This window comes from Callorhinus ursinus, unplaced genomic scaffold, assembly GCF_003265705.2.
Source record: "Callorhinus ursinus isolate GAN/ISIS: 27379988/994484 unplaced genomic scaffold, GSC_fseal_2.0 scaffold11, whole genome shotgun sequence".
Lineage (NCBI taxonomy): Eukaryota > Metazoa > Chordata > Mammalia > Carnivora > Otariidae > Callorhinus > Callorhinus ursinus.
Genome location: NW_027397073.1, coordinates 52,362,294 through 52,384,310, shown reverse-complemented (window position 1 = coordinate 52,384,310; position 22,017 = coordinate 52,362,294). Strand labels below are relative to the sequence as shown.

At 46.6% G+C, this 22,017-nt stretch overlaps 1 protein-coding gene across 1 annotated transcript in view; it reads right to left on the bottom strand.

Moving 5' to 3' along the window:
* The window catches only part of EMILIN2 (elastin microfibril interfacer 2), a 49,144-nt gene that overhangs the window by 10,664 nt on the left and 16,463 nt on the right, over window positions 1-22,017 (bottom strand). Inside the window, exons 3-4 of the mRNA XM_025886448.2 lie at window positions 11,762-11,937; window positions 5,355-7,283 (exon numbers count right to left, since the gene is read on the bottom strand). Of these exons, the coding sequence (XP_025742233.1) occupies window positions 5,355-7,283; window positions 11,762-11,937 (2,105 nt within the window). The remainder of the gene's footprint in view (window positions 1-5,354; window positions 7,284-11,761; window positions 11,938-22,017) is intronic.

The window sequence follows — 22,017 nt, the reverse complement described above, 5'->3', positions numbered from 1 at the left end:
CATGCTTTTTCATTCTTGTGGCACAGACTGCATTAAGCCACTTGATAACGATGGGATTCCTAAATCTCTAACACTCCCAAATGAAACACTGTGTTTAGTATAATTCAAGTACTAGGAGAAACAGCCCTCTGACGTGAGCAGAAGAAACAGATGGGGGGATTCGAAAAAGGAAGTGATGCTGCTGTCACCAGGGTCGGTTGAAACAACATCCTGGTATCTAGGTGGGCATGTCTCTTCTTGGAACTGTGACGTAGGGTAAGAGAGCTTCCCTGCTGCACAGAAGTCTTCCTCCGCCTGCCATCCCCACCCAGCGGGAGCCCCAGGTTTCTCAATCCCAGGAACTCCCCTCTCTCCCACCGTAAGAGGCACAGCCAAAACACCGGCGTCCAACCAGGCCTCAGCGTCTAGGTCACACCAGGAGGCTGGGATGCCCCGGCGTCAAAGGGGGCAGCCAGCCACGGCCTCGCTGACAATGCTTGAGTTACAGGCCAGGGCAGTCCTTGGGGCCCAGGCAGGAAAAGATGCCTTTTACCCACACCATAGCGCAACTCCTGCCCCACAAGATGCTGACCAAGTGAAAGGCAGAGGGTCCCAGCCAGAAGTGCAGGGCCCCACGCGTCTCCAACAGTGTGAGTGAGCGTGTGCGGGCAGCGGGCCAAACCCCTCTGGCCAAATCGGACAGAAGGACAAAGGACTTAGCAGCCTAACTTAGTCCCAAGTCCTGAGCCTCTCATCAACAGAAGTATTTGAACGTGAATCTTGAACGCTAGGGAGGGGAGATTTCTGGGCTTTTTACACTTCCCACCTGACCCCCAATTTAAAAAAGAAAAAGAAAGGGAGAGAAGACCCCCACTGGGTTTCCAGAGCCTTCCACGGAGCAGCCAGGAGCCCGACATGCAGGGCTCTCGTCCCATGTCTGCTTTGTGGACAGGCTCTTCTGGCTCCCCTGAGGCTGGATGCCTGGGGGTTTGTAGGAAGAGAAAGGGAGAAAAGTTCAGCCAGGAGCAGAGTAAACATCTATTATAGGGGACAGAGGGTTAAAATAATAGGTAATACTGATTGAGTGATTACCAGGGACCAGGCACTGTTTAATACTCCACTCCTTATGAGTATTAATCCTCCTTAAACCAACTTTTTGAGGTAAGTGTCATTATTTCCAATTAGTAGATGCAGAAAGTGAGGTAACTAGGTAGATAAATGACTTGCCCAAAGTCCCAGAGAAAGCATGAAGATAGCTGGATTGCAAACCTGGGAAATAATAAACACTGGCTGGCTCAAAATCCTCTGATAGTTTCTCATCATACTTAAAACTCAAATCTTTTACCATAGCCTATAAAATCCTACATGATCTGGTTCCTACCCCCTCTCTGACCTTAGTGCTTAGGACTTACCCCCTTTGTTCATATACTTGATAAAACTAGCATTCTAAGTTTTTCAAACAGGGCAAACTCATTACTGCCCCAGGGCCTTTGCACGTGCTGTTCTGTCTGCGGGGGACACCTCCCACAGATCCCTGCAGGGCTCCGCAAAGATGTCCTCTCCACTGAGCAACCCTCCCTGCCCACTCACCTAAAACATATTGCTGTCTCCTCTTCTACATGAATTTACTCTGTTGTGTTTTTCCTTGCAGACTGATCACTGGCTGAAATCAGATCATTGTTTGCTTGGCTGTGCATTGTCTGTCTTCCCTACGAGAGTGTAACATTCGTGAGGACAGGCACTGCAGCACCAGGACGTGGCTAAGATTGTGTCAGTTGAATAAATGAGGATGGGAGTGCCTGGGTGGGATGGAGGGGGCCAGGAGAGAGGCATCACACCCACTTTACTGAGCTTAAGGTGAGATACTGGTTCTTCATTTTTTGGAAGCTAGGCACCTCTTCTGCCTCCTAGATGAAAGCCATGGACCTTTGGTCCAAAAAAACCAGCCAACATTTGCAAATAATTTCAAGAGTCCCTTTTAAACCCCAGGGAAGAACATCTGCACTAATGGGAAGGAGACAAAATAGACTTGGAGCTATATGATGCCCCTAGCCCCCACACTGCCTGCCTTCTGGAAAATTCAGGCCCCCTTAGGGATGCTTCTGAAGAAAAGAACGGCATGGGAGAACAGGGCAGTGCCCTGGGTGGAAAGGCCGGACTTTGCCTCCCCAGGCAGTCCAGCCACCTGGTTACGGGTCCAAACCTACATCAGGCACCCTCATCCCTGGGCCTTTGCTCCCTGAGGGAGACATGATGACTACCATTAATATTCCTTCCCTCCCAACGCATACAAACCACGTCCCCCTTCAGGAGCTGACTTGCTTTGACTAACAGAATGTGGCAGACAGGCTGCCATGCCCAGAAGGGGCCCGGCAGCTTCCACTTTCCTTTATGAGCCAGTCACCATGTAGTGAGTCTGACTTCCCCTGAGACCGCCATGCTGTGAAGCAGCCCAAGTTAGCCACATGGAGAGAGAGACAGAGAATGGCGACAGGGAGGACCCCCGACCTTCCAGTGCCGCCAGGCCAGCTGCCAGCTGATTACAGCTGAGTGACTGACTCAGGCTGATGCCAAATGGAGAACCACCACCGAGCCAAGCTAAGGCAAGCCCCCCTCGAGTTCCTGATGCACAGAATAATGGAAAGCAATACATCTTTGTTGCTTTAAGCCCCCAAGATTTGGAGTAGGTTGTTACACAGCAATAAATAACTGACCCATTCATATCAACTCCTCACCAGGTATGCCTTCCCCTCCTCTTCTGGGCCCCACCCATCCCTTCATTATCAGTTCCAGTAACACCTCCTTCCAGCAGCTTCTCTTATCACTCCACCTCACTCTTCACCCCTCCAACCTCTAAACTCTCAACCTACTCAACCTTGAAGGCTTGACTCAGGGGCTCTCTCCTCTGAGGAGCCCCCCCGACTTCCACAGTGGCCACAGGTGCCTCTCCACACACCCAGTGTGCCTATGCACACCCCGTTCCCATGACCATCCCTTTGTCAGCTTGTTGGCCCTCAGACTGTCACTGTCATGTGCGTCATCATCCACATACTCCACACACGTAGCTCATTAACTACCCCATAATAGAGGCTCAGTGAGACTTTATGAACTGAAAGGATAAAGCCTACACCACCGGCTGGGCCTTACCTGCTATCACATTCATTCTCTCTGCAGACCTATGTGGCTTTCCCACTCTGACTGAAAATGCCTTGAGGGTCAGGATCTTGCTACTCATTCTCTCCATGTCTCTCACAGAGCCCTGCACACAGCAGGTGCTCAATAAACGTTCTGTTGACTTTTAACTGGCCAACGTGTGACTTTCACTGTGACCTTAACTCCAGATTTGCCCCTGGACCTCTGCTACTCAGGCTCCAGACCTCCCGGACTGGGGTGCTATATACAGGACAAGGAGAGAGCCCTGCTTGTTAATTTTTGGTTCTTTTCAATCAGTGGAATTCTCGAGAGTCCACACATTCTACATTCACAGCAATGAATTCATTCCAGAAGGATAATCTTTTAGAAGCTACATTGTCTTTAAAGACGTCCACGTCTGACTCCTCCTTCAACAGACAAGTGTGAAGGAGTTAACACAGCTTCCCACACCGCCTGGGAGTTGCAAATCAACTGGAAATATCTGGTTTAATCTGTTATTATAAAGCACCGTCCAGACAGCCCTGTCACCCCAAGGACAATCGTTCTATGAACACACACAGTGTTGTGACCTTTACTCAACATTCCAGAGATAGAGGAGCTGTGTGGGCCTGGGAAGAGGGGAGGGTTATAAATAGTGTAGTGTCGTGGGCCCAGCACTGGGGTGGAGGCCAGCTTCCCGGTCCTCGCTGGCCTGGGTACCTCCTTATCTACAAACGTCTTATCTCTGGGAACATCCAAAGCATTTTCCCACCTGACTACCTCAGACCCTCCAGCCTCCTGGGGACCTACCAGGGACTCGCCATGGCTCATCTGCCTCTCATGCTCCAGCCCTCCCCTCCTTGGGTTTTATGTCTCAGCTTGGACATAAAATCCTAGAGGCTTCACTCCATCCAGGCTATAAAAATCTCAGCTCAACGTGTGAGGGCCTTTGTCACCTGGAGCTGAGCAAGGTGAAAAAGGTGATAAAGGCCCAAAAAGCAAGAGAGGAGGAAACAGGGAGAGGGCGAATCAGGAAGTGGGGTCCTTCTGGGCCTACAGCTGGCTCTCAACAAGTCCTTTTGGACCCAGTAAATCTGTGTTCAACTCTGGGTCACACAAAGGAGATGTGCTCTGGACTGGAAGACAATTCTTGGATGCAGCCCACCCAGGGTTCCCATCCCGGCTCCGCCACTTTCTGGCTGTATGCCCTTGGATACACTTCCCCTTGGGAAAGTAGTGTGCCTTCCCCATGAGGCGACTGGGGGGCTCTAAGACATGTCCCCTGAGGGAACCAACACCGTGCTGGTACACAGAAAGTGCTCAATAAATGTGAACTCATTTTCCCTCCCTGCCTCCACTTAGAAAAGGCTGTCTCATTATTGAGACTACCTAAATGAAAGAATCCAGGTATAAGAGAAGCTCTGTCCTTCAGGGAGGATGGGCTGAACCCTCAAGTAAGAAAAGAAACGAACTTTGTTGAATATATTTCTTCATGTTTTTAAGGAACCATTCATTCATTCATTCATTCAACAAACATTTGCTGAGCATCTAATGTGCAGCAAGCATTGTCCCACGCACAGCTGATGTGCTTCCTTGTTCTAAGCACTACACCGCCTTCAACAGTTACTGCCCCTAAAATGCTTTTCGTCCAGGGTCTTGTCTCTGTCTCTGGAAAGGAAGAGGGCAGTATTCCACTTGCCATCATCTAGGCCTTAGAGTTCAGGGAATAGGAGGTAGCCCGAAGCTGATGAGGACAGATTATAATGACACCCGCAAACAAAAAGCGAGGTTGGCAGACAAGTGAGCCAATAAGCATACAGGAGACTCCCTAAAAGATGGGACAACAATATCCACTGCTCCAAGCTGTCATGCCAAAAACCTGACCCCAACTCTAAGCTCACCAACATGATGGTCTACACAGATCAACATTCTGCCATCTTTCCTGTGGTGAAGGAGTATTCCTTTTTCATTTTCAATCTGTTGTCCTGGTACTTCTGTAAAATGCACAGACAGTGTGCTTGAATGCTACAGTGAAGTCCAACCGTTTTCAATAGAAGTTTCTAAATACTCTCAATGTGGGTATTTATCTCACTGCCAGTCAGCACCAGTGATTCACAAACTGGCACCCCAATCTATGAACCACACTTTGGGGAGGACTGATGTAGTTAATCCCATGGGCCATCCAAAATATAGCATGATAAACATTGCAAATGCAAGAAATGGAATTGTAAAGGTCAACTTACTTGCTGATGGCTGAAATTTGATCAGATCTTGCAAGTCGGTAGAAATCTGGAAAACGTGGCTATAGAACTGCTGGACTGAATTCTTCAGGCCAGATATGTCTCTGGAATGTGACCGGAGTGTCCCATTCATCTGCCTGACACAACTCCAGAGGCTGTTGACATGCTTGTTGAGCCCATCCTTGATCCTCTGAAGACTTCCTGAGATGGAGTCCAGCTTGCTGCAGGTTTTCTCCATTTGAGATACCCTGCTCTCAACCACAGAGACATCCCTCCGGACCCCGTGCGTGTTTTCCCTACAAGTGTCCAGCTCAGAGAGGACCCGGTTCTGCAGGTGCTGCCACCTCTCCTCCAGCTGGCTGCAGCAATGAGCCTTGGGGTCCCAGGGAGATGGGAGGGGCTCCACTGTCCTTCCTTGCTCGCCCCCCTTAGGAAACCCACCCACTGCAGCACTTTTACCTTCTCTACAGCTGCTCAGCTCATTCTGCAGATGATTCACATCGTCCTCTGTGTGGTTTAGTTGAGAATAAAGAAAACTAAAATCCTGTTGAAGTTTCTGGATGCTACGTTCAGTTTCTTGAAACTTCCTATGCAACGTGTCATTCAGAGATTTCAAAAGGTTCAAACTATCACCCGTTATGTGGTCTTCTCCATTTGACAAAGTATCTTCTATGCCATGAGGCTCTCTCTGAAAGTTCTGCCGGCAAATATCCTCAACAACTTGAACTTTGTTCTTCAGGTGATTTAACTCTATCAGGACCTGTTTGTTCCCAGCCCCTGACACACCCGGTAAGGCTGAGGCTGGGGGGCTGAGTTCTGCCTCAGTGCTGTTGGCCACCTCCAGGAGAACACTCCCCAGACGCTCTTCCAAAGACTGTATTTTCTGATCAAGAAGTTGCTTCAGGTCATCTACCTCACCATTAATGGTCCCCCGAAGGGTTTCTTCAACGTAAAAGCAATGTTCTTCCGCGTTCTTCTCTGTCACATTGATCCTTGCATCTAGTTCATTCCATCTGGCATCAAAGTCCACATCTGGCTCTGGAACTACAAGGCGGTCAAATTCATTGTCCAGTCGTGCATTCAGCATTCTGGTGGCTTCAGCAACTCTTTCAATTTTCTGGTCTAACATCTTGATCTGTTGCCCAAAGTCACCATTCTTTTCACCACCACAGCAATTTGACTGAGCTGAAGGATCTTGTACCCGGGCTCGAAGATCATTTATTTCTTTTTTCAGGTTTGTTTCCTTCTCTCCTATAAGCTCAATCACTCCTAGGTAGCTGCTCCCATAGTCATCACACTGCTGTTGGAGACCAATCAGCTTGTACTCGCATGAGTTCTTCAGATCGGCCAGCTTTCTGTCCATTCCCTCCATGAGCTCCTCTCTCAGGGCATCAATCTTACTATCGACATAGGCTTGGTAGAGCTCATTGGTCGTCATGGTCACCGTAGGGCCCTGGGCAGCCTCCTGGAGCTGTTTGAGCTGTCCTTCATACCCCTTTACCTTCCCATCCAGCTCTTCCAGCTTGTCACTCTTGTTCTTCAGAGCATCCTTGACCTCAGCCAATTCAGACTTGATGTCCTTCATGCCAGATCCCTTATTGTTGAGGACATCAGGAAGCTGGATGGTCTCTGTGTCTCCGCCAACAGCACTGTCAGGCACCGGCTGGGGGTGCAGATTACTGAGCCACGATGCCAGCATTTTGCTAGCATCGTCCTGAATGGCATGCTTGAGGTTTTCATTCACTCCAGCAATGGAAGACTGGAGATCAAGAACTGTTCTTGTGAGTCGGAGAACCTTCTCTTCAAGCACCTGGATTTTCTGTTCCTGAAGTTCCTGTGGCTCCTGTTTGGGATCTACCGTTTGGCTTGGTTCCGCTGCACGAGTTGGTGACAAAGTCTTCTTGGGCTCTGAGACTTGGCTTGGTTCATTATCTGTTACAAAGGAAGAGTCGGATATGACTTAACACGTTCTACCATTTCCCATTTTCTGCAAAGCCAATAAACAGGGTACTTGAGGAATACACTTAAGCCTTCACTTATAGATCCCCTCTAACCACAGGCAATCGTGGTAGAGCGAAAAAGACAGTGGGCTTTGAGTCAAAGAGACCTCCCCTTGCAGTCTGGCTCTGCTGTTTACTGTCTGCCCTTGAGCAAGTTAATTAACTTCTGTGAACTATAATCCCCTCATCTCTGAAGCAGAGGTACTATCTTCCCTCCTAGGGTTAAGAGAATATGTACATGGCACATAATAGACGGTCAGTGGTTTCTTGCACCCTAAAGGGAAATATTCTTAATCTACTCTGTCATATGGACACATTGTTCCCACATTAGTGAGCAGCAGCTACACCCCAGTGATTGGCTCTGTTCTATAAAACCACAAGAAGCCACTTTAGCAAGATCCACCCATTAGCTGTTGGGTGGTATGATATCATACAAGCAGTAAGTTATCCCCCAAGCAACTCCTAAATGTTCTTTTACTTTTATTAGCATCGCTAGGCTAAAGGAGTCTCATAGACATTGTTTACCACCATTATGCAGTTCCGGAAACTAAAAGCAAAAGAGAAATACAGCAGTGATTCTGTTGGCATCTCCTAACAATAAAGCCACATGGTCATATAGACTAAGATTCACTAAATCAAAGAATATAAACATTGAATTTTTGATAATCTGAGAAATATACCTCCAAGGAAATAGTCCAAAAGAAAAAAGTTATAAAGATGATTGTGATGAGTCATAAAAATGAAAATAAAGTGACAGATAGATTGTTGAACTCGACAAAAAGAAAATTACTGAAACCTGAGGCAATAGGAGATTAGAAGCAAACCATGCCCCCTGAACACACAGTAGGATACAAGGAATACTAGAAAGAGCTAACAGGGGCACCTGGGTGGCTCAGTCAGTTAAACCTCTGACTCTTGATTTCAGCCCAGGTCATGATCTCAGGGTCCTGGGATTGAGACCCACGTTGGGCTCCCTGCGCCGTGAAGAGTCTGCTTATCTCCCTCTCCCCTTGCCCCTCCCACTGCTCGCTCTCTCTCTGAAATGAATAAATCTTAAAAAAAAAAAAAAAGGAGGGGCTAACATTGACAAGCCTACACAGATGATATGGAGACTATCTTGACAGGTGGAAAAAGTCAAACACAATATAGATGACAATGAAGTAAAATGCATTAAGGTACACTGAACAAACACTAGAAGTAAATGTAGAACGTTGCAGATATTTGAGTTTACTGTTGTTTTTTCCTCCCCTAAACTTTTGTACACAATCATAACCACAGCTATTATTCATTAAAATCAACTTAGTGTTAAAACCAAGACTGGAATTCAGATGGCCAAACTCCCAAGCAGAGAACTATAAAGAATACTTTATTTTCCACACTGAAAAATTTGTTCTACCTCAAGCCACTAGGAGAAAAAAACAAATTGTTGAATCACATACAGATGAAATGCCATTCTGAGCAAAGGAACTAAAAGGAAAGGGCAGGAGATGGGGGGGAAATCAGAATGTAAGGAAATGCTTCTTTTCCATACTCCTGGTGACTATGGAAACTGCTACAACTTTTTGGAAGGATAATTTGGCAGTATGTATCAAAATCTCAGAATCCTTTTGCCCCTGAAATTACACTTCTAGTAAATAATCAAGGATGAATCTAAAATATTAAGAGGAAAAAATGTTTATTCAAAAAGTATCTATAATACTGAAAAACTGCAAACGACCTAAGTGACCAGTAGTAGGGGACTGTGTTCAAATAATCACACTCTCAAAAGCCATTAAATGATATTGTAAATTATTTAATGAGCTGTTGTTCATTATAGATTAAGTTAAAAAATAAGTTCTAAAAATAGCATGTCCTTGGGGCACCTGGGTAGCTCAGTCGGTTAAGCTTCTGACTTCCTCTCAGGTCACTATCTCAGGGTCCTGGGAAAGAGCCCCATGAACCCCACGTCATGCTCTGTGCTCAGCAGGGAGTCCACTTCTCCCTCTCCCCCCTCCCCCTCCCTCTGCTTGTGCTCACTCTCGAGTGCGCACACGCACTCTCTCTCTCAAGTAAATAAAATCTTTAAAAAAATAGTGTGTTCTTTATAATGACAGTGGATTAAGGATAAGCGTTTCCTTTTCATTCCCTTTTGAAATCCCACTAAGACGACAAAACAAAACAAAAAACAGAACAACCATGTCACGTATAAAAAATTAGGAATCAGAATGGTTTTGGACATTTTAACAGCTGTATTGAAAGCTAGAAGAAAATTGAGTGATGCTTTCAAAATTATGAAGGAAAATTATTTCAAATCTAGAATTCTAAAGGTAGAATTAAAATATTTTCAGACTATAAAATAATAGAAAGTGTACCTCCCATACAATCTTCTCATAAAACTACTGGAGGATGTGCTTTACCAAAACAAGGGAGTAAGTTGAGAACAAGCAGGGAGTACAGGAAAGAGGGGATCAATGGGAGAGAGACAAGTTAAGATCACAGGCTGGCAGCTGTGAACAAGGAAAAGAAGCTGACCAGGTGGGGCAGGTGAGAAATCTCTAGGAGGATGCTTCAGGAAGATGACACTGATGTGTCTGAACATAATGAAATGACATCTAGATAATCACCCAGAGGAGAGTTTGGGTTGAAATAAGGACAAAGACATAAAAAACAAAACAAAGGAAAATATAAGACAAATACAAACTCTAAAGAAACCATAAAGCTGTATAGGAAAGGCAACAGATTCATAGTATACTACATGGCTCAGCTGTAAACATTATCTATACAGTTACTACAATGTAAACAATATGTATTAAATAAATTAAAAACCTGGTATAAACTGTACAGAAAGGATGAGGGTATGGGAGCCATGTGCTGGAAAGCAGATGAAAAGGAGTCAAACCCTCACCTTCCATAATGAGAGGTCAATAGATATGGAGGTGAGTTCCAACAGACAATCTAAACAGTTTAAAGGAATTACCTCCGAGAAGGGAAAACGGGGGAGAAGGAGGGTCACTGTTCTCCTAATAGTCCTTTTAAGCTATTCGACTCAGTAAACGACATACAGGCTTAAGCTTTTATAAAATAAAATGAAACAAAAGTAAACTATTATGATCCAACAGACCCCTTTGTGTGTCCCCATATTATCTATGATGACTTATTGTAATTACTTGTCTGATGTCTGCCTTCTCTGAGTTCAGGGACTGTCTGCCCTGTTTTTCACTTTTCCCAAGTATCTAGGATAGAGTCTGCCAGATATAGAAGCTCAATAAATATTTGTGGGATGAATAAATGAATTTTTCTTTAACAAAATGTATGTGCAGACATAGGAAAGAGAGTAATGGGTGATAACAAAATGTTAGCAGTAGTTATCATATGGCGGTGAGATTATGTGTAACTAAGTATTTCCCTATAACTTTATAAACACTCTTTAATTGATATGCATTACTTTTTTCATAAAAATTATTTTAAAATTTTACAGACAATATTGGGAAACACTACAAGTTTCAAAATTGACAATACTTCATGGGAAAATACAATCATTTTTTTTTAATTTTATTTATTTATTTCAGAGAGAGAGAGAATGAGAGATAGAGAGCACGAGAGGGAAGAGGGTCAGAGGGAGAAGCAGACTCCCCGCTGAGCAGGGAGTCCGATGTGGGACTCGATCCCAGGACTCCAGGATCATGACCTGAGCCGAAGGCAGTCGCTTAACCAACTGAACCACCCAGGTGCCCGAAAATACAATCATTTAAAGACAACCGTCAAATTAATGAGAAAACCTAGGTTACATTTATTCTCACTCAACCTAAAAAAGAGGAAAGATAAAAGGACAATTTTTATCCATAGAAGTCAGTCACTTAATGTTAAACTTAAAAGCAAAGGTGAAAATTATCACTGCTTTCTGAGTTATTCACTGAATTTGTGCTACTTCAAAAAAATTTAGAAACAAATTTAAGAACAACTTCACTGGATGCCTCTCTGTCTTAGCTTTGCAAATATCTCACCCCAAACAGAATGACAATGATTCTAATTTACCTATTTAAAAAACAACAATTTAGTTCCTTCAAATTCAGATTTATGGGAGCTTGTAGATGAAAAGCAAGAACAAACAAAGCATCACTACATCTGAATCTCTTTTCAAATGTTCTGCACACTACACCAGTCTGAAACCATCCCCTACACTGATTGCTAAGTTCTTGGCTTTCACAAGTTGGCCCTAACAAAGCAATTTACTTGCAAAAGAAAAGATCTGTACTCTAATTGCTGCTGCTTTTGCAAATAACTTTGCATGCCACATGTGTCTACTGCAGGCATATATGCGTGTTACTTGAACCTTGGACAGATTGCCATTGAAAATCATAAATCCTACTGTCTGCAGGAGCACTGGAAAGATCAGAGGTGGTCACCCACAGCAAAGTACAAAGAAGTTACCTGTGGCTTTCTTCATGCTATTTCGAGGCCGGGCGGGCGTGGGGCGGGGAGTCTTCACAGGGTCCCTGGGACCTTCCTGGCAGTCTCCCCCTCTAAAGCCGGGGCAGCACCTCCATTCCAACTGTGTCACTGTCTTGTACTTGGTGACGTATCTGGGTCTGAAGTTCACACGATACCTGCCGAAGAAAAGCGTGGCATCTCTCTTTACTGGCTGCAGTCGCCAGAGCCCCTGGCCCTCCCTGACTTGGACCCGAATGAACAGGATCCAAGCCCCTGTCTACTTTCTCCAAGCTGACCCAGAGGGGACGACTGGTCTCTTCAGTCCAGCCCTGACCCCCTGGGGTTCACCCCAAATCAGACTGGCCTCCTTCCATCTCTTAGATCCTCCCGCACCCAGCTCCCCTCCCACGGACGGTCGTGAGATCAAACCCCCTGTTGGGCTCCACGCTGGGCATGGAGCCTGCTTAAGATTCTCTCCCTCTTCCTCTGCCCCTCCCTGTCCGATCTCTAAAAAAAAAAAAAAAAAAAAAAAAGTACATGTTCCCCCCATACATGTGCATATCACACTGAGACTCGTGATAAGCTATAAAGTCCTCCAGACCCAGGGCTGGGCCTGGAGCAGAGAGTGGCAATCCAGCAGCCCCAGGACACTCAGAGGGATGGATGCAGGAATCCAACACCCCCGGTGCCCCTGCTCACAGCACAGAGGCAAGCTGCTCCTTAACTTATCCGAACTTCTACTTCCAGCTTGGAATCATGGCTCTCTAGAACATCTTCCCTCTCTCTTCATTGTGAACACCAGCACTAGCAGCTGCCCTTCTCTTTGAGGGCCAATTTCCAGAAAGGAATCAGCTCTCTATCACTTCCTTAGTGCTGCTGTGTGCTGCTCAGGGGAGAGTTGGGGGGCCCATGGGGCCTGGTGCCAGCCAGGTGACTCCATCTCAGGCACCCACCTTGTAGTGGGTGAAGTTCAAAGTCACATTCCTGAGAAAATTGCAAATTACTAAATGTAACGGGTTTTTGGCCCCTGAGGGTCAAAACCATGACCCCTAAAACCTCATGTATAAGGAACTCTCCCACCAACAGGACCCCAGGTGACCCTCTGGGCCCTGGGGACAGTACTGTCCCAAGCATTACTGTCCCAACACCTATCGCTGTCCCAGTTCCACTGACCCTTCTAGGGCAGTGGTTCGCAACACTGGCCAGGCATCAGAGTCACCAGCAACCGTAAAGAACTGCCAACCCAATGCCCCTGTCTCACTCTCAGAGGTTCTGATTTAATTGGTCTGCGGTGGGACCTGGATGCACAGATTTTGAGAAGCTCCAGAGAGAGATTTTTTCAAGGAAAACAGAAGAGAAAGCCCAATGAATGAAACAGAAAAGAAGGGTGGGGCAAGACAAGACCTCCCTTCTAGGCTCTTAGTTCCCTGGTATTGCCACCACACCCCCCATTAAGGCCCAACTATTTAGTTTCCCCTTTTCACAAATGGGAAAACAGAGGCTCACTCAGGTCAAGTGACCTGTCCAAGTTCCAACGGTCAGGAAGGGCCAGGGCTGGAATTTAAACCCAAGTGTTCTCTCCTGCACCCCAGACGGCCCTCCCAGCACACAGAAGCAGTGACTCCAGAGATTGCCTTAAATTTGAAGCAACCGCACCCACCCAGAGATGTTCCACAAGCCCTACAAGTTTGGGTCAGCGGGTAGCTGCCATCCCCATTCAGCAAACACTTGTCCGAGCATCTGACCCGGGCCAGGTGCACACCAGCGCCCAGACCCCGAGCACCCCACCTACCAAAAGAATTCCCTGTGTGGTCCTAGAAGCGATAAAAAAGAAAGAAAGAAAGAAGATTCCACTTCATTGTTTTGCATGCTCAAGTATAGCATAATGCTGCAAAAATGTGTAATCTCAGAAAACCTTGGTTCCTCTGAGCATTTAAGACTGAATGTGAAAATGTGTTTGCGCTTGGGTGTTGTACGTGAGCCAGCAGATGACAGCCCACAGCAAACCCTTCTGGATGTTGGCTGAGTGGGACCAGGAGAGCAAAACCTGAGGCTGGAGTCCGACTCCCTCCCCACCCGGAGGCCCTGGCTCCAACTGCTGAGCTGAGTGTAAGAAAGTGCTCGCTCTTTCAACACACCTCATTATTTTCTTTAAAGGCAGTTAGCAGTTTGGAGCCAGCTCATAACTTAGGAAAGTTCCCTGGAGTTCCTGTCTTCCTCTCCAGCCCCACACACATCCCCCACCTCCACCCTCCACCCTAATCGGCTGCCTGTAGGCTTTTAGGCTGGCGGCGCCGAGTTCAGGTGGGCAGCATTTCTGACAGAATGGTGAGTCCAGCATGTGGAAGAGGCCTCCCTGGCTAGTGGTGACAGCTGGAAGCCATCAGGCGGCCACCTCCAGCCGTGGGAAAGCTCACATTCCGGCTGCTCTGTGCACCAGGACAGGGGTCCCAGAGGCGACTATGGGTTCTCAGGCCTCGATGGCGGGGTGGGGCGGGGGGAGAGGTAGGGTTGTGCATGCGGCCCCCCCCAGCTTTCCCGGGATTTTCCCTGCAGAAATGGGGCTCCCGCCTCCACGAGAGCCAGCCAAGAGGTTTTCCAGAGGATGGGAGGAACGCAGCAGGATTCCCGGGCCCTCCTTCCAACCCTCGGTGCTCTGCAGGACAATATCCTGGCCAGGGAGCTTTAAAAAAAAAAATGCCCAGGTCTTCATGTTCAAAATTCTAATTTAGCTGGCCTGGGGCCAGGGATGCCCAGGCATCTGTACCTTTCAAAAACTCCCCCAGTAATTGTCAAGTGCAGCCAGAGTTGAGACGTGCAGCCCAAAACTCAGGGCACCCATCAGCCTTCCTTCCTCATAGGAGCCGGGAGCCTCTGAGGCAACCAAGGGCTAGACAGCCAGGCAGGGGGAGTGAACTGACCCAAAGTAGCCCAAGTGTTACCTTAAGAACCCTTGGGTTGTAAGCGCACAGGAGGCGCCCCACGGACACTTACTGAATCAGCTAACTGCACCCCGCTGGGGGTGGCCAAGCAGAAGGACCAACAGCCCAAGGGACAGAGTCAAGGCGGTGCTGGGCTGGAGCTGGAAGGCTGACTCAGGCTGCAGCCTTGGCTTCCATCCCAGTCTTGGGTAGAGACTGTAACAAAATCCTGTCCCTCAAGGGAGCCCTGTCCACAGCTGCCTCCACAGCTGCCTCGGGCACTCCCGGGGGTCCCTGGGGGCTGCAGCAGCACACCGCCCCACCGCCCCAGCCCACCCCAATCTCTGCCAGTGCTCTTCGTCCCATCCTCTCAACTCTCCTCCCCTTCCTCGCCCTCTGAAACCCTTTTGGGGTGGGGGGTGGTGAAACAAGGGTTCACCATTTTTATGAGTTCAACCACCATTCAAGACATCAGGTCAACCCAGAAGATTCTACTGAGAAGGAAGGCGGCAAGGAGGACTAGAAAAGTTGAATCAGAGTTCAGGGACCATAGGACTTGAAATGTCCCTATTAAAACAAAATGTGACAAAATGACTGCCTCCATCTGACATCACCCCCTTCCCCCACAGAAAGACTCCTTCCCACTGACAGGTGAGGCTTCTTTCATAACATGCCTCTATTCACACTTGTTCAGTGTCCTCATTTTTAAACACAGCGTCTGTCCTAGTGCAGGTGCTCAACAAACAATGAACATCAGTCAATAATTGATTAATCAAACAGTAACTTAATGATACTAAGTCTACTTTTGATGAGGTTTGGGGGAATCCAATGTCCATATTAAAAGCCCCAAGTGCTCCTCAGTTCTAACCCCAGCAGATGTGAATTCCAGAGCCTCCCCAGAACCAAATCAAGCTCCAGAGTCCTCGGGTCACCAGAAGGTGACCTCGAGTTGTGTTGTCCAAGAAGATAGCCATTAATCAGGTGGGGCTTTTTAAATCTAAACTAATTACAAGTAAACAAAATTGAACATTCAGTTCCTCAGTCACCCTGGCCACGTTTCAGGAGCCACCTGCAGATTAGTGTGAGCATGTCTGTCATCACAGGTGTCTCCTGGACAGGGACTCACGAGGCCGCCGTGGGAGGAGCAGCTGACACCCCTCTGTTCATCTCCTCATTCCTACCCCACCCCCACCTGTCTTCTTTCTCCTCCCACATCCCTCCCGCGTTGCCAGTAGAAGGCTTTTCAGAAATAACCACACATCACTGGCCGAGGATCATTTCTACAAGGTAAGGACCTACAAGGTAAGGATCATTTCCCTGAATTTTGCGTTCACCTGGAACTTCTTTTTTGAATACATGCCACTAAAAGTGCACAAATCTAAACCCCTGTGCCCCTGCTGGGACAACTGCTTGACCAGGATATCTCCCAAAAAGAGACTTTCTAGTAAATTCCTCTCTTTCTCCAAGCATTGGCTTGTCCCCAAAACCCCAGAACTAACTCTTCTTGCTTCATTCTTGTGTGTGGTCCCATACAGTATCCACTGGAATTGACTGTTAGGATGGAGAAGGAAGCCAGAAAGAAGAGGTGCCTCCCTCTCTCTGGTAGGAAGCGCCCTGGGCCTGAAGAGATAACCACCGATCTGGGACAACACCAGCACGTGCATACAAGCAAGAAGGCATTTCAGCGGGCGTCAGGACACACATCCAGGCAGATGCAGTTGGCCCACGTTCAGGAAATACTCCGAGTTTTCCACCTCCAGGCATGGAATTCACTTTTCATTTTTCACTGCGGTAAATATGTATAACATATGTGTGGAATACACATAACATCAAACAAACAAGTGGGACTCCATCAAACTGAAAAGCTTCTGCACAGCACAGTTTCATCAATACAATGAAAGGATGAAATCACAACCGGTCCAGGGCAGACTCCTAGAGCAAATTCGGGATGGGGATGGATGGAAAATGGGTCCAGGGGCAAGCAGAGAATGGCCAGTGCATGCTGCTGGAGAGAGAGAGAAGGAAAATCACACTCTCTTAGGAGCAAAGGGAAAGAAGTATTCCCAGTGCTGCTGAGACGGTCGAGGAACAGAAGCACTGAGAGATATTGTTTTTGAGACAAGGAGATGCTCAGTGACCTGAGCCAGTGCTGCTCAGATCAACAGAGAGAGAGGACACTGGGTCGGAATAAAGAATGAAATTAGCAAGAGGAGGTACAGTGCAGCCCCCGAAACTTCTCCCATCAAGTTTGCTTGTGATGGGAAATGAGAAATAGGGTGCTAACCAGGAGATAACAGGGGGCTGAAGAAGCATATTTCCCCCCCAAGTTCAGAAAATCCTAACCAGGGAAGAGTGTTGAGAGGAAGGATAAAGCTGTGAGGGTGGTGCGGAGCCGTGGAGCAGCATTCCTGGTCCTCATCCAGGGGAGACTGCTCCGATGAATTAGCGCTGTCCGCCACGGAACAGGGTGGGTGGCGAGTGGAGCGGGACGCAAAGGGGTAACTGATTCAAACCTGGCCCCTAAAGAAAGGAAATTACCATCTTAACCATTTTTACAAGCACCGTTCAGTGGCTTTAGGTCCAATCACACTATTGTATTAACCATCACCCCCAGAACTCTTTTCATCTTCCCAAACTGTAGCTCTGCACCCGTTACACACTAACTCCCTACTCCCCGCCCTCCCAACCCCTGCAACCGCCATTCTACTTCCGTCCCTGTGAATCTGACCTCTCTAGGGACTTAACAGAAGTGGAATCATACAGCATCTGTCCTTTCATGACTGGCTTATTTCCCTTAGCATAATGTCCTTGTAGGAGAGAAAAACACTTTTCCTCTACCCTCTTAGGTTTGTTCCGGGTCCTGTGAATTAAACTGACAAAAGACAGGAGAAAAGATATCCAAACTGTTATTTTTTACATGCCTGGAGGCTTTACAGAAAAAAGTGAAAACAAGCAGTTAGACTCAGGGGCCTATCCACCATTTTAACACAGGGTGATAAATTGTGAAGCGACTAGACCAAGGAAAAGGGGTTTAGGCTTCTAGGGGCAATAAATTATGGGAATGTTGCTAGGAAGTATATGGGGGGAACGGAGGGAAGGTAAGGGCTATTCTAGTAAGGTTTGCTTATGCAGACTCATCTATCTAAAGTGATACGGTCGTTCTCCTCATCCTGGTACAGGGGAGACAGGAACTTATAAACCTGGTTTTAGAAAGAGGGAAGACAGAGAGCTCTTCTTGTCTCTGTGTTTCCTCAACTGCCTTCAGGTCAAAATAATCAATATGCCAACGTGGCACGTTTTGGGATGGCCTGTTCTGAACTCCTTCACCCTCAAGGTTCGCCCATGTTGTAGCACAGGTCAAAGTTTCCCTGCTTTTTACACAGTAATTCACTTCTACAAAGTTTAGTCTCGTGCTAATTTAGAGATTGATAAGACAGTAAACTAATTTTTCTAGAAACTACTTGTGACAAATGGGTTTCTTCTGGCTTCCACTGTTATTGTTTTTCTATCAGTCAGGGAGTAAATAGATGTGCTTTTTATGAAAGTAGCAACAGAAAATCAGTCGGGCAATGGAGGCTACAAAGTTTGAAACTGAAAGTGATTCCAGAACTACGTTGAAGAGAAAGAGACACTTTGCCATTTGATTTGAATCCACTCTCTCTTACTGACAATCAAACCTTGGCCATTGGAAACCATATGCATCTACAATGACAATCTCTGCAATCTGAGGAGGTGACTCTATCAAGCCAAGGTCCCTTCCAAGGCTAACTTTCCACAGGATGAAAAAGTCTCCCACATAGGACAAAGTGAAGGAACCAAAGGGCCTTCTTCCAGGTTAAAGCACATCAGACACACAAACCAAAATTCTCATCTTATCTTTTTCTGCTCAAGGACACAATTTTACTTAGATCTCTGCATGGAGACATTAACGGAAGGAAAGAAATAGAAAATATTTTCCTTGGCTTTTAGGAAAATCCAACAAAGTGTTAAAAGCCAGAATGCTTGGGAAAATATATTTCTGAAATACAAAATGCATCTAATGAAACAAAAAGATGGATGAGCCCTGATTGAAATCAGAATATAAGATAGCTTTGTTCACTTTTAAAAAAAAAATGGCATATCCTAAGACCAAAGCAAGGTGTTCAAAATGAAAACGTATACACAGGAGACTCTCTGCTTCCCCGGATGAAGAGGTTGTATTTGCCAGAGACCTCGCAATCCTAAACTGCTTATTTTTTGTTTCCTCTTGAATTAATTTCCTTATGTACTTAGAGCAGCAAGTTAGATTTTAAAACCTAGACTCCTCTTCACCCCTCAGTGGTTTGCTCCGACCACACAGCATAAGGAGTTTTCCCACTCCATCCTTTACAATGATCCCCCCTTCACCCTGGGGACACAGTGACTCTGCCGTCCTGAAGGAAGGTGACTTGGGAGCACCGTCGCAGCTCGGTGGAGTCTGGGTCCCGACTCAGCCACAGTAGACGATGCCCACGAGAGCAGTGGGCACCTTCCTTCAGAGAAAGCGTGCGTTGCTAGAAAGGACCAGGGCTCCAAGTGCAGGGCGTGTCCAGCACCGTGAAATACAGCTTATGCATGCGCTCCTAGGAGTCCACATTCTTAGTTTTCACTTCCTGACTTTGGGAAATCCATTACAAAAGTCAAGCCGCAGTGAGGGGGAGGGCCGGCCAGTGCAGGCTCACGGAGATGGCTTTCTGGAAGGCTCAGTAATCCACGATTAATGAAGGCCTGCATTCTCCCGCAGGATTCCTTCCGGGATGGTCACTGCGGCTGCAGGATGATGATCCCCCCCCACCCCACCCCCGACACACACACAAATTCTATACCGTTCCATTCCTCACGCTGACATCATGTTTCCTCGTTCCCGGAGCCAGAATCACAGGATGCTCCTCCCGCTCACTCCCCAGTGCCCTCATCCCCTGGGTTCCCACAGAGCGAGCCATGAGAACATCTGCCGGCCTCAGCCCTTCCCAGGATGCTCACCACACATATGACTTTCCGTGGTTTGGGGATCCAAACCTTTCTTTCCAGAACTACCCGATAACTCTATTTTCATTATTTCCTCTTTTTTTTTTTTTAAGAGGAGAAATCATTTCCTCAAATTCTCCTATGAAAGTCACAGTCATTTCAAAATCCTTTTTCCTGTGTTTCCTTTGACTTGGTTTGCACCATCCATTCCTCCCCTATAGGGATCTCAGTCCTTTGGATGAAGACCATGAATGCTGGCAAGCTTTAGACTACACCTGTGACTTGGTGAGGTCCCTGAGATGCTTAGAAAACACCCAGAGAGTAGGAATTTCTCAGCAGATACAAAACAACACCTCCTTCCTTTGGGTCAATTAATTCTCAGTAAAAGTAATAATCTGGGCATACTGCAAATACAGGAACACTTCCATTTCTTTTCTAATTTATGACCACACTGGGGAGAAAAAGGACCACAATGTTATAGTCTAGTCTCACCTCACAAGGTGTCCGGGATAACCCAATATTCCTTTAGATTTTCTTCTTAATGCACATTTAACATAGTGAGGTGGAGAGATTTTTATTCACCTGCACTCCACTCAGAAAGAACGTGGTTTTTCTTTGGAAGGTGCTGCCACAACCCACCCCAGCTCCGGTGTGAAGGTGTGGATGAACAGGGGTGCTTAGCCAGATGTTAAGAAGGAATTGTCTTATTTGCTCTCAAATGGGTATGGTGACAGAGCAGGAGGCCACCAGAGGTGAAAGAAGTGAGGAGGAGCTACTCTCCAAAATGCCTTAGGGTGGCCAGAGGATGTTTAAGGTTGATGCCCTATGGCATAGGGTCATAGCCACAGTCTTCAGTAAAGTCCTTAGTACGCATGCAGGCTTGTCGGGTTGGATTTTCTCAGGGCACTGGAGGGTATGGTGTTCCCTACATTGGCCAGCTCCCTGTGGTTCTGAGAGAGCCACACAGAACCCAGGTACAAGGGGCTGTTGGACAGTATGCCTTGGACACTATCCCAGTTTGGGGGGAAACTTCTGGGCATCTACAATTCTTGCAAATTGAGAAGGGAGACAAATATATAGACTTTGAGGTGAAGGGGGCCCAACTAACATCAGTTAACTAGTTTTAAAGATAGTAGCTTGCTTCCATTTCCTTGAAATCATGCTTATTTTTTAAGAAAAATTACATAGATTGCATTATTTCTCAAAAGCATTAGCTTTCTCAAAATGCAGTTCTGTCTTTGGTCACTGTAACTTCCCAGCACCACCAAACCATTCTTTATACTTGTATTAAAAAAGAGATAACGGGGCACCTGGATGGCTCAGTCGGTTACATGGCTAATTCTTGGTTTTGGCTCAGGTCATGATCTCAGGGTGGTGATATCGAGCCCTGCCCGGGGCTCTGTGCTCAGCGTGGAGTCTGCTTGAGATTCTCTCTTCCTCTGCCCCTCCTGCTTATCCTTTCTCTCTCAAATAAATATTCTTTAAAAAAAAAAAAAAAGGGGTGCCAGGGTGGCTCAGTCATTAAGCATCTGCCTTTGGCTCAGGTCATGATCCCAGGGTCCTGGGATCAAGCCCCATGTCGGGGGGTCCCTGCTCAGTGGGGAGCCTGCTTCTTCCTCTCCCACTTCCCCTGCTTGTGTTCCCTCTCTGTCACTCTCTGTCAAATAAATAAATAAAATCTTAAAAAAAAAAAAAAAGAGAGAGTAAACAGTCTCCAAATGGAGTCTATTGTGCTAAGCCCCATGTCAGCAAACCAAGACTCAATATCTAATCCAACTGCAGTTTCAGCCTCTCTTAGGAATGTAAGAGAGGCTGAAACCAGTTAATCTGGAATTACCTGGTCAGCAGGCATGACGTAATCCACCAGCAGACCCCTTCCGACCCCATTCAAAGGCAACTTTGTCTGAAACAATCCACTCTTTGCTAGAAACTTCCTTTTCCCACCATTTTCTGCCTATAAAAGCTGTTCATTTTGAACAGCTCTTTGGAGCTCCTTCTCTCTCTCTCTCTACTAAATGGGATGCTGCCTAATTCGTGAATTGCTGAATAACGACACTACAGTCTTTAAAATTTACTCAGTTGAATTTTGATTTACAATTGTGTAACATGAACTCTTACAGAACGAAAACTGTATCAGGGATCAGAGAGATAGTCAAAGTACACTTACATCTTGGCAAAAACTTTTAAAGGTTACATTGAGACTGCCAGTTCAAGAAGCTAAATTATATCATTACTTTGATTTAACTGGAATCCACCACATCTCAATTCCTCATTTTAGCTGCAAGCCACTGCATTCTCATTCAGTATTAACAACCACTTTCAAGACTATATGTGTGTCACAATCTCCAT